General features: G+C 46.4%; 1 protein-coding gene across 8 annotated transcripts in view; it reads right to left on the reverse strand.

Moving 5' to 3' along the window:
* The window catches only part of NAA35 (N-alpha-acetyltransferase 35, NatC auxiliary subunit), a 521,214-nt gene that overhangs the window by 133,083 nt on the left and 371,874 nt on the right, over positions 1-16,257 (reverse strand). For all 8 annotated transcript variants that reach the window (XM_069229524.1, XM_069229487.1, XM_069229505.1 and 5 more), the window contains one exon: positions 14,448-14,588. In XM_069229524.1, the coding sequence (XP_069085625.1) occupies positions 14,448-14,588 (141 nt within the window). The remainder of the gene's footprint in view (positions 1-14,447; positions 14,589-16,257) is intronic.

Consider the following 16,257-nt stretch of genomic DNA (forward strand, 5'->3'; position numbering starts at 1 on the left):
TGTTTAATAGCTCCTAACCTACATGGGAGGGTACTGTCCAGGGAAGTATGAATCTAATTATCAGTGCAAACAGCATCTGTTTCTAGATTGGCTGTAATAACTGGACCTTCCTCTGGCTGATACTAATATTTCTGCATTCAACTTTCAATCAAAGCCCTTGCCTGTTTACAAGAAGCTATAATTGGTCTCTGTTTAGTAAAAATATTCATAACTTCATTATAGCTTGCTTGGAGTAAGTATATAGGAAAAATATTTTCCACATTGCCCTACTATATTTATTATGATTAGAAAAGGATGCACTGTCAAATAACATTTCCATGAAACTCGGGGCTCCTTGCATTTCAGTTGAGGTTTCGATTAATCTCCCACTGTTGGAGATGGGCAGAATGAAAATTGTGAACCTGGTACAACCCACAAGGTCTGTGGGTGCTGTGTCCTCGGAAGTCTGCTGGCTGTGGTGGCTGGGCAGTTGGAGAAGCGGCTGGAAACCCCTTCTGTGGACACAAACGGAACGGAAGGCGGATAGGGGTTGGCGAGAGGCCATGGAAAGGCCCAAGGACCTGGCCGTAGCTCTGCTGTTCTTGAAATGCTCCAGTGCCCAGCCCACCTTGTCTCCAAAGAGTCAGGAGCCATCAAAGGGCATGTCTATGAGCGAAGCCTGGATATCCCCAGAAATGCCAGTCATCCTCAGCCAGGTGTGGCATAGTAAGGCCACCAATTATGAAACTGTTCTGCCTAGTGTGGCGGTCGTATCCAAACCACAACTTATGGTGAACTTAGCTGCATCCCTCCCATCAGCAAAGGCTTGGCTTGAGAGAGTATGGCTCGGCCCTCCTCCGAGACCATTGGCAGCATCTACACAACCGAGTTCCAGGACAAGTGGGAGTATCAGACCAAAAGGCATGCAGTGTTTACGGACTGCATTGCCAGGCTGGCAGAAAAGATTATTTTCTTCAACAAGCTAAACAGCTTCTTGGATTCCCTGTTTGGGGGAGTGGAAGGAAATGCGTCAGGATTTAACTTGGAAGTGAAGGCTTGGACCACCAAGCTCTCTCTGGTGGGGTGGGTTGTGAGGAAACTGTGGTCTCCTGGGGTGAGGTGATGGTGTCCAGCAATTGACCTATTCACTTTAGCTCCTGTGGATGTCTTGGAGTAGGCCGAGTAGGACATCCATCAGGTTTTTGTTAAATAGGAGAAGCGGTTCAGATGTGGTGACTCCCAGCCAAAGCACCTCAGTCGAGACATTCGCCTTGACAGCAGCAGTGGGTAGCTGGAGCTCCAGGACCTCAGCCGCCCTCTTCACTATCACAGTGAATGAGGCTCCTAACTCCATAACCATGGTGGGTGGATAAACAAAGCCAGTATCTGGGGAGGTGCCCAGTCCACTGTCATCAACCAGGTCCTCATACCAGGTGTCCTCGGTGACATCTAGGGACTTATATTCATCAGTGTCCAGTGGCCCCTTCCAATCATCCCCAGGTCCTAGCCCATAGGAATAGGGTTCAGGCTCTGGTCTAGGTGGTCTGACCCCAGTTGATGCGTGAGTCCGCATCAAATGATGCCCCTCTGGCTCTGTGTGAGAGATGATTATGGAGACCGTGCCACCGGTGGACATGGGCGGTGCCGATGATGTCAGCAGTAGAGCCGGCATCGGGGAAGGTGGCTCGGCTGGAACCAGTCCAGATCCATCCATACATCCAAGAGTCCCAACTGGCGCCAGGGTGTTAACCAGCCTGTGAAAGTCTAAGAGGGGCCCCTTCAAAGCCTATGGAGGTGCTCCAGCGTGAACGGGCCATCCACACAGGAGGTGCATGGCCTCATATAATTCACTACTTTGGGCGGAGGTTGCTCTGGTTCCTGGAAACTCGGTAGACATGGAGATGGCTCAGGCTCAACCGTGGAGCCAGGCCTCGAATACTGATGCTCCCTCGTCTTGTCGGATGACTTCGAAGGACGGGTGAAGTCAAAAGACCTATTCGAATTCCTGCTCTTCTTCCATTTGTAGAACTTACCAGAACGCCCAGACGATGCCCCCATTCCGCCAACCTTTTCCTGGTGGGGGAAACCGCCAGGGAAAGGCTGGTGGAACACAGGTTCTTTATCTGGTGGGCAGCGCTGCCCTGTCGGATAAGGAACTCCGTCATCATCAGGCTGCTTGGCGGCGGTAGCGGAATTCCGCCTGTGGCGGTCTCCCAATGAACATAATATTGTGGTTCAGACCGCCATGCCGGTGGCGGTAATGAAATCCACCACCGGCATGGCGGTCTGAACCGCCGTGTTCATAATGATTGCCTATATCTCATTTTGATACAGTATATACAGAGCCAGCTTCCTACAATATCCTAAAATAGAAGGCTAACAGTCTTTTCTCGAAATAAATCATTTTTGCTAGGAGCAAGTGTGGCTCCTCAGTTCCTTATTATTTAAAATGCTTGAATGATTGATTTGTGTAGACTGATCTGAAGACCCAATGTTGCTCATTTCCTGCTGAAGATTTGATGCACAACTGACTTTTACCAGCCAGTCGACTAAGCAGGGCTAGGCAAACATCCTCTTTCTCAGTGTTGTGGATACCTTTGCCATTCACTTTGAAAAAACTCTAGGGTACAACTTCAGTCTTAAAGGAAGGACTCAAAATTTGTAGTAGAAGAACTGCAAAAGTATTTGAAGATTGGGATGTGCAAGGAGGTAACCTGTAGGTATACTGATGCCATCCAAATTTCTTTAGTGAAGATGGGGAAAAACTTGACGGAGAGCCAAGATTTGAAATTTCTCCATATTCATCCATTTTTGGGCATATCTAAGATCCGTTGTGGGGTGAAACTCCAAGTTCTCACTTTCTTTCCGGACAAAGAAGTAACACGAGTAAACCGCTTTGTTTCCCTGAGACCTGGGGACATTTCTTATTGCTCTCTTGTTCAGTAGAATCTTTACTTCTTTTGTCAGAATCCTCAAGTATATATGTTTAGATTTCTTTGGTAGGATGGAAGCAGGAAAGAATGGAATTGGATTGTGTATACAGATTTTACAATGCTTACGCCTAGCTGTTAGTTGTTATTTCTTCCCATGAGGAAAAAACAGTATAAATATATACTCCTACCATGGTGCTGATTGGTGGCAGAAAAGCAAGGCAGTCATTTCTTTGCAGGAGGGGCTTTTCCTGCAGCTGAAGCGGTTGCGGTCTTTTCCAAAAGAGAAAATGGAAACATGGCTGACCTTTCCCAAAACCCTTAAAATGTACCTTTGGGAACTCTTTTCTCTTCTCTAGGCCACTGGTTTAAGTCTCTGACTCCATTGTCATTCTTTATAGTTCTTCGTCTGTGTGGGACCCGAAGAGAGAAGATCCAGAGAAAGGAATGCCAGAACTTTCTATTAGGACTAAAGAGACAGAAAGGTGAATTGATACACCATGACAAAGATCTACTGCTTCCAGATTAGCTGAGTCCTTGGCTGCATTGATAGTCCAATCTGATGTAATCATTTTCTCCTGAAGGATAATCCTTAAGAACAAGTTATTTACCTTCAGTAACGAATTATCTGGTAGAGACAATTTAGCTGCAGATTTCTTACTTATGATTTTCCCAGGCATCAGGCTAGATCCAGAACCTTTTGCTGAGCAATATGCCTTGCACTCGCCATCTAGTGGCTCCATTCGGCCCAGGGTGGCGTCGCTGGTGCCAGATGTGACGTCATGGTCACCTATCTATGTGCTCCCCAGGTGTCAGTTACTTTCATCATAACTTTCCACGCCAGAAGCGCAACGCCATGACAAGAAGTGACGCACTGTGTCAAAACTAGGGCCCTGCAAAAGGGATCATCCTAACCCTAGTAACAAGTCTGCAGAGCGGATAGGCATGGGTGGGAGTAAGGAATCTGCAGCTAGAGTCTCTACCAGATAATGTATTACCGAAGGTAAGTAACTTGTTCATCTGATAGAGACTTCTAGCTGTAGATTCCTTACCATTCGTTAGATACCCAAGCCATATCCTCCTGGTGGTGGGCTGCAGAAATTGTTTCAGACTAAAATGTCCTGTAGGACCGAACGGGCGAAATGACTGTCCCTTCGGACTTGACTGTCCAGGCAGTAGTGTTTGGCAAACGTGTGCCAGGATGCCCTTTGTTGCTACCTGGCAGATGTCCAGGACTGGGACTCCAAGTGCTAGCGCCATAGTCACAGCTCTTCTCCTGGTGGAATGGGCCCTTAAGTCCTCAGGAGGCTGCTTCTTAGCCAGGGTGTAGATCTTACTAGAGAGAACAACCCAGCATGAAATGGTCTGTTTCTGCACTGCCTGTCCTTCCTTTGCTCCCAATACCCCACAAATAGTTGGTCGTTCACCTGGAATGACAACGCTCTTTTTGGGTCCAGCTGATGGAGTCGCTCAGATTGCTTATAGGGAAGTGGGGGAGCAAAGAAGATGGACAAGGTGAGAGCTTGACCCAGATGGAATGGGGTCACCACCTCAGGAAAGAAAGGCACGGGTGTTCAGCACAACCTTTTCTGGAAACACTGTGCGATATAGCGGCTTAGATGATAATGCCTATATTGCACTCACTTTCCTGGCAGATGCTATTGCCACTAAGAAGGCTGTCTTGATGGCGAGCAGCCGGAGGGAACAATTGTGCAATGGCTCGAAAGGAGCGCACATGAGGTATGTGAAAACCAGATTGATATCCTACTGAGGCATGACAAAGGGTGCAAGGGAAAACATATTTACGAGCCCTTTAAGAAACCTATTTACAGTAAGGGACTTGAAAATAGAGGGTTAATCAGTCCACCACAGAAGGGCTGATATAGTAGAGAGATGGTCCTTCAGTGTCCCCAGAGAGAAACCCTGTTGGGCAGGAGAAAGAATGAAAAATAAAATATCAGATAAAGAAGCAGAGAGAGGATCTATAGACTTCTCTGTACAACATCTCACAAATCTTTGCTAATGGCAGGTGCATACCGTTTTTTGTGGAGGAACGCCTGGCTGCCAACATAACATTACAGACTTCACAAGGAAGGTTGATGGATGTCAATTGCCACTGCTCAATTTACACGCATGAATTAAGGCGCAGAGTTGACAGGTTCGGGTGGTGGACCCTCCCCTGCTGCTACGACACAAGATCCTTCCAAATGGGCAGCTTGATTGGAGGATTGATGCTCATTTTCAGATGCTTGGGTTACCAGACTCTCCGTGTCCAGTTCGGAGTCAAAAGGATTACTTGAGCCTGGTCATTTTTGATCTTCTTGAGAACCTTGGGCAGGAGTGGAATGGTCAGAAAGGAGTACAGGCATCCTAAGCTCTACTCGTGACAAAAAGCATCGCCGAATGAGTTCTGCCTTGGAAACTCCAACACGCAATACTGCTGACATTGCACGTTCTCTTCGGAGGCAAATAGATCTAACCAAGGCTCTTACCAGTGCTGAAAGAGACATTGTACCACTTCTGAATGGAGACACCACTTGTGATCCGCTAGGCATCGAAAGCTGAGTTTGTCCGCCCTGGCGTTCAGCGAACCTGCCAGGTGTTGAACAACCAGGGTTATGCCCTTCTGTTCCAGCCATGTAAAGAGACGCAAAGGGTCCACGACCCCACCCTGCCCTGCTTGTTGCAGTACCAAATGTCATTAGTGTTGTCCATGAACACCTCCACAAACCTACCCTTGACATATGGAAGAAAAGCCTTGCACGCTAGTTGGATCGCCCTGAGCGCCAGCATGTTTACGTGGAGTCTGGATTCCACCGGAGACCAGAGTTTTCTGATCTCCACCTCTCCCATATGACCGCCCCATCCCAGGAGTGATGGGACTATCACTACTGTGAGATCTGGTTGGAGAAGCGAGAGGAGGCTGCCTCTGACCCAATCATGGTTTGTTCACCACCACTGCAGGACCTTTGCAGTTCCCTCAGAGATCTGGACTACAGCAGAGAGATTTCCCTGATGCTGCGTCCACTGGAACTTCTGGTCTCATTGCAAAGCCTACATATGTCATCTGGCATGTTTTACCAGCAGGATGCAGGAGGCCATAAGGTCGAGCAGCACGAGAGTCGGTCTCGCTGTTCAGGAGGATAAGCCCGAAACTGCACTTTTTCCAGAACAGCGCTTATGAAAGAGAGCATCTGAAAGGGAGTACGGTGTGACTTCATCACATTTACAGTGAACCCCAGCAAATGCAGGAGGTTCGCTGTAGTCTGGAGGTGGGAGACAACAGCCTGGGACAAGCCCGCCATCAACAGCCAGTCGTAGAAGTAGGGGAATACAGAAACCCCTGACCTGCGCAGATGAGCTGAGACCACCGCCATCACCTTGGTGAACACCTGAGGGACACTGGTAAGGTCAAATGGCAGTCGGGTGAACTGAAAGTGTTCCTGGCCCTCCCTGAACCGCAGGTAATGCCTGTGGGCCAGCAGGATGGGGATATTAAAATATGCACCCTGCAAGTCCAATGCTACAAATCAGTCTTCTAGGTCTAGGGCAGACACGACCCAAGCCAATGTGAGCATCTTGAACGTATTCTATATGAGGAAGAGATTTAGGGTCCATTGGTCTAGAATAGGGCTAAGATCCTTGTTCTTTCTGAGTATCAGAAAGTAGCGGGAATAACAACCACTGCCTACTTCTGATATCGAGACCATTTCTGTGGCTGTCTTGGCCAAGAGACCCATAACTTCCTCTCAGGGCAGTGACAAATGATCCTCTACCAGACATTTGGATGCTGGTGGAATAGGAGGAGGAAAGGATTCAAAAGGCAGGGCATAGCCCTTCCTGATGATCTGCAGTACCCATGGGTCTGATGTTACAGAGTTATGGTGGAGGAAATGATGGTGCATTATCCCTCCAACTGGGCAAGCATGGTCCAGACGATCCAAACTAAGAGGCATCTGACTTCTGGCCTGCAACCCCTCTAGGTCTGAAGACACTGCACCCACATTCCTCGCAAACCCTGGGTTGGTTGCGCAGGACGGTGGCTGGCTGGAGTGGTGCCACGCCGCTTTCGTAGTGACGAAAGGCAGACAGTGGACAAGGGGTTGGCCAGGAGGCCCAAGGACTTTCCCGTAGCCCTAGATTCCTTAAAGCACTCCAGCACCGAGTCTGCCTTCTCGCCAAACAAGTGAGTGCCATTGAGGGGCATGTTCATCAGATTGGCTCGGACATCCCCAACTGAAAACTGATTTCCTCAGCCAGGCGTGGCATCTTAAGACCACTGTTGATGCAACCACTCTACCCAGCGAGTCAGTCACATCAAAGCCACACCTGATTGTTTACTTAGCAGCTTCTCTCCCGTCTTTCAGTGCCCCTTTGGAAGCAGTGGCTCATGAGGCAAGGAGGCCATGTTGTCCTTACTTAGCACTAAGGCTAACGGACTCCCTGTTCATGAGGTGCTTGTAAGGTATCGCTAAGCAGATCCTATACTTCAGGACTGTACCAGATTGGCATTTGGGTACATTCAAAGTAGCTCCTAAAAGCAGGACTAGGACCTATGGTTAGGTAGTGAGAATTTGTTTAGATATAGCTACAGACTTGGGTCACAAGAGATGGCACTCACATGACTGAGGTACTGAAGAGTTATTTGTATTAAGACGTTACAGCATAATTCTAAAAGAACAAACTAAGTTTGCTTTGATAAAAAGTAGCAGTCCTAGATACGATTTTCTCATAGCTATAGAATCTAAAAATTGTCCTAAATAAGTGTTCATGTTTTTAAACAAAGCTTGAGGAAGTGACAGCACAGGTCCTATTCTGACTCAAGACAGTCTTGAGAACCATCCTTTCTGGTCTAAGAAAGGACAGAAAGATACACTCTGCTTGGCATGGAAGTGTACTTGAATGAATACATCAGAGAGGAAGGCCTTCACAGTTTTTGAAGATTCAGAAATGTGCAGTGCAGGGACTGCCCCAGGAAGTGGGAGAAAATCTGGGGAGGGCGGGGGACTTACAGATGTACAGTTTGACCTTTGGTGGGCTGTGTGCGGGCGGGTGGAGGGCTTGGGATTGGGCTGTACCTGACTAGGCGACCGGGGGATGCTTGATTGACATGTTATACCCTAGAAATTCGACACTTGCTGTGATTGGTCTCTGAGTAGTGGATAAATGATGGGTCTTTTATTGTTGCCTGCTATATTGTACAATGGCTGTTTCGTTATTTAATAAAAAGATTTTTTTTTAAATGCGCAGTCATTAGTGTTGTGTCCATACAAGTCTGCACCACATACACGCCAGGAGGAGTCAGCACTGACCTGTGGTCAGGGTGCGACGTTACAAAGAGCTGCCCTTCCAGAGGCAGAAATCAGAGAAAGCCAGCCTTATCTCCGAGAGGGTCCTTGTGCAGTAAAACAAGGAATAGACATTAGGCTACAGAGGAAGTAGATGGATCGTTTTTGGTTATAGACTTCTTTCAAATGCCTCGTACACATATTCACATACATTATCTGCTTATTTTCTATTTGCTTTATTATCATCACAAATGCATGCTAAAACCTTTACCCTAGGCGTTGGTTTAATTCTTTGGATTGCAAGTAATCAAACAATAGCTTCTTCCTCAAAAGAACATGGTGTCTGTGCTCTATAAGATTACAACTCTTATTGCCGAGATGGGTCAATCCTTTAGCAACAGGCACATATACTAGACAGATAATTAGCTTCCTGACATACCTGAGCTTTGACCTAAAAGGACAGTCCCTCACTCATCCAAGACCGTGATGGAGTGAGAATCCAGCAGCCAAACATCACAAACATCGTGTTCGGCTTTCCAGGACTTCTCCACTCTAAATGGAAGACATCTGTCAGACATCTGTCAGAGTTGGCATGACAGGCACAGAAATGTTGTGAAGAGTAACACCCCAGAGAAAAGTAGAGGGTGAAAAAACAATGATTCAAAAAATGCAGAAAAGGAAAGGTCAAAGGATGTGGAGTGAAGCTAAAAATAGCCCACATAACCACACAGATCTTCATCCAAAATAAAAAAAAGCCTGAGCAATTCAACAGTATTCAGGGATCCTTCTCTGTTAAGCCAGAAAAACAAATTGCCGCACAGACCCTGCACTGCATGATGTGAAGGCTGCCTCGCTCTGAAATTCTTAAAAATGCAAAGTCTTGATTTGGCTCTGTGTGTGCCATGCCTGTACCTGGGGTTTTGGGGTTTTGCAAAAGGGTAATACAGTAGTGTTTCAGCCAAATGTACAATGTATTAATTTGGCTAACTGGAACTAAGTTTTAAAACCAAATGAGAGAGGTAGTTGAAAATGTTGCATTTTACAGTCTTGTTTTTCACTTAATCATTTAATTGAGTTTGGGTTATTCAAATTGTTTATGATTTCAGAGAGAATCCCATGACATAGAACTAAAGGAGACGATCAAATTGAGGTTTTCGGGGGCTTCCCTTTCCACCAGAGAATGTCTCAAAGATACCTGGTACCACTTTATCTGATCCCTTGGATCACCAACTTCTCTAAAGTTCAAGGATAAAAGTGAGTAAGTTGAATGTGGCTATGGCTTTATCTGCACTTAGCAACGGAAGTACGTGTTGAAGCAGTGTTTTTTTTAACAAAAACAAGGTACTATCGTCGACCTGTGGAAATACCAGTGAAGTAAAGTGCCCCCTTTGCCTGGTATGGATGCCAACTTGACTAAGAGTGTGCTGGGATCCTGCAAACCAAGCCCCAGCACCAGTTTCCCTAAAACTGTACCATTGTTTCCACAATTGGCACACCCCTGACACACAGCTAAGTCCCTTGTAAAAGGTACCAGTGGTGCAAGGGTCTCTGTGGCCAGGGAGAGTCACTAAGGGCTGCAGCATGTATTGTCCCACCCTTAAGGACCCCTCACCAAGCACATGCACACTGCCATTGCAGATTGTGTGTGTTGGTTGGCAGAAAAGGACAAAGTAGACATGGCATCCTTCTAAGGGTCACATGCCCACAAACCACTGCCTAAGGCATAGGTAAGTCACACCTCTAGCAGGCCTTACAGCCCTAAAGTAGTGCGCACTATAGCACAGATGAGGGTATAACTGCATGAGCAATATGCCCCTACAGCTTCTAAGTCCATTCTTTGACATTGTGAGTGTAGTGTGGCCATGTTGAACACATGGGGTGGGAGTTTGTCATTGCGAACTCCCCAACCCTATGATGGCTTCACTGAAGACTAGGAACTTTGGTATCAAACTTCTCAGCACAATAAACCCACACTGATGCCAGTGTTGGATTTATTGTAAAATGCACACAGAGGGCATCTTAGATATGCCCCTGCACCCTAGCAAACTCTTTAGTGTTAGGCTGACTAGTCTGTGCAGATTAACAGACGAGTTTCTGACCACATGGGGTGAGGGGCGTTGTGCTCTCTGGGGTCAGAAACAAAGTCTGCTCTAGGTGAGGAAACCCCCTCCCCCCCCCCCCCCACCCTCTCTGCAGAAACTGTAACACTTGAGGGTGAGCCTCAAAGTCTCAGGCCTCTCGTTACAGTGCCCAGGGAGCTCCAGCTAGTGGAGATGACCACCCCCCAGACGAAGCCCCACTTTTGGGGGCAAGTGACTACTTTAGCTGGGACCACCTCTAAGGTGTACAGAGCTGAAGTGACCCCCTCCTTGCAGAATCCTCCAACTTGGTTTGGAGGCTAGGGACCAATAGAGATAGGAATGTGTCCCCCACACCAAAGGGAGTGGGCACAAGGAGGGTGTAGCCACCCTCAGGATCAGTAGCCTGTAGCCTAGTATTTAGGGGACCCCTGAAACTTACTCACCAGATTCCATGTGACCTCAAGACAAGAAGAAAGAACGACTGCTAAGCTGACCCTCCAGCATTGAAGACTCCAGATGACAACTGTCTTGACTTCAGCCTTACTGGCCTGTCTGCAGCTTCAAGGACTCCGCTATTAAAAGGTGACACATCCTGCAGGACCAGCAACCTCTTTCAACCACTGGAGGACTGCCTGCCCATCAGAGGACCAAGAACTCTAGAGGACAGCGGCCATGTCCAGAAGAAACACCAACAAAGTACTTCAGAACAGCCCCGGATCTGCGAACCTGGAGCTGCACCTGAAGCCCATGTCCCGAGTCCAGGTGGCCCACCGGCCAGAGGAAGCCCCCAGGCGATTCCAACCTCAAGTTCACCCTGGGTTGAACCCTCCCAGCTAACACAACAATGCCTGGATCCTAAATCCGAGGACTCTCCTGGCCGCGAGAGAACCGGACAAAGATACCAGACACCCAAAAGGTACCCCTGCACCCGCAGCCTCCTGGCCTTGGGGAATCCGACCGACAGTCCAGCAAAGTTCAGCAGGTGGCCCTCCCTTTGGGTTTCCAGAACCAACCTCCTGGACCCAGCTTGCAGCATCCTGGTGACTCCCCCCCCCCCCCCCCCAGTCCCCCTATTGAAAAGCATAGGGAGCCCGATGCTGTGTTTACACCCTGCACCCGATAGCTCCTGTTGTGCTGCTGAGGGTGTGTATATGGTGCTAACCTATGCAACCCCCCACCCCTGCCCGGGGCTTACCTAAATCCCCCAAGACTACCTTTCGAAGTCACAGGTTCTTACCTGTCAGCAGATGTTTCTGAGTGCCCCAGTCACCACAGGATCCCATTATAAACCCAGTTTTGGGGTGAGCCAGGAGGGGTAGAGGAGGGAAGTGTCTAGGAAGGGTTATTTTGGAGATCATAGTAGTAGAATGGGTTTGGGATGAGTCAGGGAGTTGAGATAGAGGACAGACTGATGGTGAAACAGAGTAAAGCTTTCAAGGGAGTATTTTTGCCCTTTTTCCCTCTTGTACAGTAGGATTCAAAGAATAAATGCATAGATACATCATTACATAGTAAGGGAATATGTGTGTAAGGAATAAAATATACTGAGATTTAAAGTAGTACTGTATAAACACAGACTTTCAAGTGTTGCAGTATCTGAAGTTTATTTTGTTTTGTACTTTTATAACACTGATTTATCTTTCCTCAATAGTGAAATGCTTGTAGATAAATACTTAAGATAATGTTTACCTATTGTGATAGAAAAATAAAGACTCAAAAGCATTTAATCAAACAACTTATATAGAAAATATGCAATGACCTATGAACGTGTTAAGCGTAGAATGATATACACACGTATAAAATACTAGTACACATACATATATTTAACCATAAGTAATATATACACATGTTAAACCGGTCTAAAGAGTATGTATACATTTTAAGATAAAATAGTTATTATACATATTTGTACAAAGAAATACACATATCTAGATATACACATTTAATTGAATTATAAATGTTTATATACACAGGGATATACAGTCTATTGCTGTTTGAGTATGGTGGTTATGTAGGAAAGAGAAAACTCTTGAGTAGTCTTCCAAAGATAAGATTGTTATCCCTGGATCTTATATTTGGGGGTAATGAATTCCATAGTTTGGTCGCTTGAACAGAGAAAGATGTACCAACTATTGTCTTTTTCTTACATGTTAGTGTTTTGAGGCGAGGTGCCAACCTTGAGCGGAGGTTTCTTTATTGAATGCATTTGAGATTTTATTCCTAATGGAAAGTGGTCCTGTTTCATGTATTGCTTTTTGCGTGATACAAAGCAGCTTGAAGGTGGATCTTCTGGCAACCAGTAACCAATGAAAGGCCTTCAAGGAAGGGGAGATGTGGGCTTGTGGCTTTACATGTGGGAGTAGTCTGGCAGCTGATTTCTGAATGCATTGTAGTTTTTTCATACTAGATAGAGATGATCCATGGTAGAGGTCATTGGCATACTCAAGTTTAGAACGTACGATAGTAGCCTGGACCTAGTGTTTAAATCCGATATAGGGGGGGACATGCATTGTAGAGTTTTCATGGTGATGAAGCTTCATCCTGCTAATCTGTCCACTGGGGCATTCATTGTTAAATTTGAGTTAATATTAATTCCAAGGTTTCTAACTTCCTTAGATACGTTAGGAGGTGGTCCCAGAATGTCAAGCCAGGTGCAAAGTGGGTCAAAGTGGGTCATAATTTTTCCAGTCGCCACGTTTGAGTACTTACATTTTGGAAGCATTCAATTTGAGATGGCTCCATGTCATCCACTGATCAAAGGCTCTGAGGCAAATTAAGATTTGTGAGTTTCCAATGTTTTTGTGGCATCCTAGTTTAAGGAGTACATGTGTGTCATCTCCTTTGTTGTAGCATGTGAGTTGAAATTCATTGATCATTGGCAATAATGACTTCATGTAGATGTTGAAAAGCATGAGTGAGATGATCGAGACTTGAGGAACCCCTGCTTTGGTGAAGTAGGGTTTGGATGAGAGAGAGGGAATATGGATGACATTTGTTCTGTTTTGAAAGTAGGATGTGATCCAGTTGAGAGGAGTCCCTTCTATGTTGGCTTCGTAGAGTCTTTGTATTAGGGTGTCGTGGTCAACTGTGTCAAAGGCAGCTGAGAGGTCCAAGAGAAGTAGTACAGTAACTCCATTGCGGTCTACTGTGTTTTTAAGATGGGGACATGAAATCCTTGTCTCCATCCCTTCTATATGAAGCTACAGGTTCGGAATCTGTGAGTAAGCCTGTCTCGGTTCTCATATCGTCTTATGCTTTTTGGGGCTTCCCATGGTACTGTACACCTCTCTCTCCGTGAGGGCGAGCAAACCATCTCCCTCTGCCATTTCTGGAGCATTGGGGCTGCTCTTGAGCTCCACTTTTATGCTATATCCTTTTCGGCTACTAAAAAATCCAGGTCTACAAAGGGCTGTACTATTGGCCACCCTCCTCCACCAGCTAGCCCTCTATGGCTAACTTAGAATAGACTTAAAGCCTGATTTAGAACTTGGCGGATGGGTTACTCGCCTTAATGGTGACAGATATCCCATCCGCCGAAATCTAAATCCCACATGCTAAAAGGTATTTAGATGTCGGCGGATGGAATATCCGTCACCATTGTGACGGAGCAACCTATCTGCAGAGCTCTAAATCAATTCCTTAGACCGATCTATCTAGTGTGGTCCCCAAAGTTCTCTTCCCTTGCCCCAAAACTGGTGAATGCCTGGACATTCCCAAATCCTATGGAGGACCATACCACTCTCTTCAATACACTATTCACATCAGAGATTGGGTCTATTCCCCATCCTTCAAAGCCGAACTGGAGTGAGAGTAGTTAAGTTTGTGAGCTTAAGCCCGCCATTGTCTACTTTGGTCTGCTTGGGCCTGGATGCCATATCTGGGATAACAGGGAAGAGCTGCTTCACAGCAAGCAGGATATAGCCCATCATTTTCTACAGCACTGCCTTTTTCTAGTACAAAACAGGAATTATACATTAATGACAATGACAATTACTGAATGTCACATCAGGTATGGACTGCGCATACCTGGAAAAGCCAAGGGGAATTTAGTTTGCAAAGCCAAATTTTGAAAACTCCTCATTCAAATCATACATATTGTATGGCAATGTCTGCAAGCTGGGACCTCAAAGTAATATGCCAAAAGCGTATAATGAAGAACTCCAGCTTACCTTGAACTGCAGGTAGTGCACTGGTGGTGGAGTGATGACACTGTTGAAAGGGGCAAAGCGGTGCTCATACCGTACTTGTTCGCTATCTAGCTCAAACTTGGGTTTTCTCACTTTGCCATCCATATCAAAAGCGATCATAGTCTAAAAAGAAGCAAACAAATAAAACTCATTCATGCTATAATAGTGATACAATATGATGTTGTTAATGTACAGACAAGCTTTTCTGTTCTATCACTGTAAAGACACATTAAAAATATGGTTTAATTTTAACTTAACAAGAACGAGTAACTTAACCAATGGGATCCCTTAACAATGTCTTTTACAGGCTTCCGTTCTTAAATCAAACAGAGAATCTAGCACAACACACTCGAAAAAATATTGTATTTATATTATTTTACGTTCTTTTATAGAGCCACTCTCAAGTAGAGGTGCAAGGGCATTTACAAGGAAACAGACTTTGGAGACGCCAGGCACGGTTACATAGAAACGAACTGAAGGAGTATAGCTATCAGACCTAACAATTAAACAAACACATAAAATACCACCATGGAATTACTGTTAATTGTAAGGGAGGTAGGCGTTCAGTGAGGCCAGTTGATTAAGAGTAGTGAGGTGGAGGGAAGAAACAGGAGATCAATAGGCAGGGGAGATAAAATAGTCTGAGGATGGGAACTGTAGGAAAGTGCCACATTTGGCATGGTTACCCTGCCCACACTTTTTGCCTGATATTGATGCTGAGTTGACAGAGTGTGCTGGGATCCTGCTAACCAGGCCCTAGCACCAGTGTTCTTACCCTAAAAATGTACCATTATTCCCACAATTGGCACACCCCTGGCACATAGCTACGTCCCTTGTAAAAGGTACCCGTGGTACCAAGGGCCCGTGGACTGGGAATGACCCTAAGGGCTGCAGCAAGTATTCTGGCAAGCCCATTCTTTGACATTGTAAGTGCAGTGTGGCCACATAAAGTACATGAGCTGGGAGTTTGTCATTACGAACTCCAAAGCTCCATGATGGCTTCACTAAAGTCTGGGAAGTTTGGTATCAAACTTCTCAGCACAGTAAACCCACACTAATGTCAGTGTTACTTTATTGAAAAATGCACCCAGAGGGCATCTTAGAGATGCCCCCTGTATTTTAGCCAAACGTCCAGTGCAGGACTGACCAGTCTGTGCCAGCCTGCCACTTCCATACAAGTTTCTGACCACATGGGGTGAGAGCTGTTGTGCTCTCTGTGGCCAGAAACAAAGCCTGCACTGGGTGGAGGTGCTTCACACCTCCCCCCTACAGGAACCGTAATACCTGGCGGTGAGCCTCAAAGGCTCAGGCCTCTTGTTACAGTACCCTAGAGCACTCCAGCTAGTGGAGATGCCCGCCCCCCCCCAACAAAGCCCTGCTTTTGGCGGCAAGTCCAGCAGGAATATTAGGAAAAACAAGGAGGAGTGATCACTTCAGCTGGGACCAACCCTAAGGTATTCAGAGCTGAAGTGATCCCCCCCCCCTCCCTGCAGAATCCTCCATATTAGTTTGGAGGACGGGGACCAATAGGGTTAGGAGTGTGCCCTCTTCCCCAGAAGGAATGGGCACCGTAAGGGTGTAGCCCCCCTCATGGACAGCAGCCATTGGTTACTGTCCTCTGACCCCTACAACGTCCCTAAATCTAGTATTTGGGGGTACCCCTGAACCTAGCTCACCAGATTCTTGGTGACCTGGAGAAGATGACAAGAAGAAGAAAGAAGGACTGCTAAGCTGACCCCTAGCAAAGACGACTGAAGACACCAACTGATTTGGCCCCAGCCCTACCGGCCTG

The sequence above is a fragment of the Pleurodeles waltl genome, chromosome 1_1, assembly GCF_031143425.1.
Source record: "Pleurodeles waltl isolate 20211129_DDA chromosome 1_1, aPleWal1.hap1.20221129, whole genome shotgun sequence".
Classification (NCBI taxonomy): domain Eukaryota; kingdom Metazoa; phylum Chordata; class Amphibia; order Caudata; family Salamandridae; genus Pleurodeles; species Pleurodeles waltl.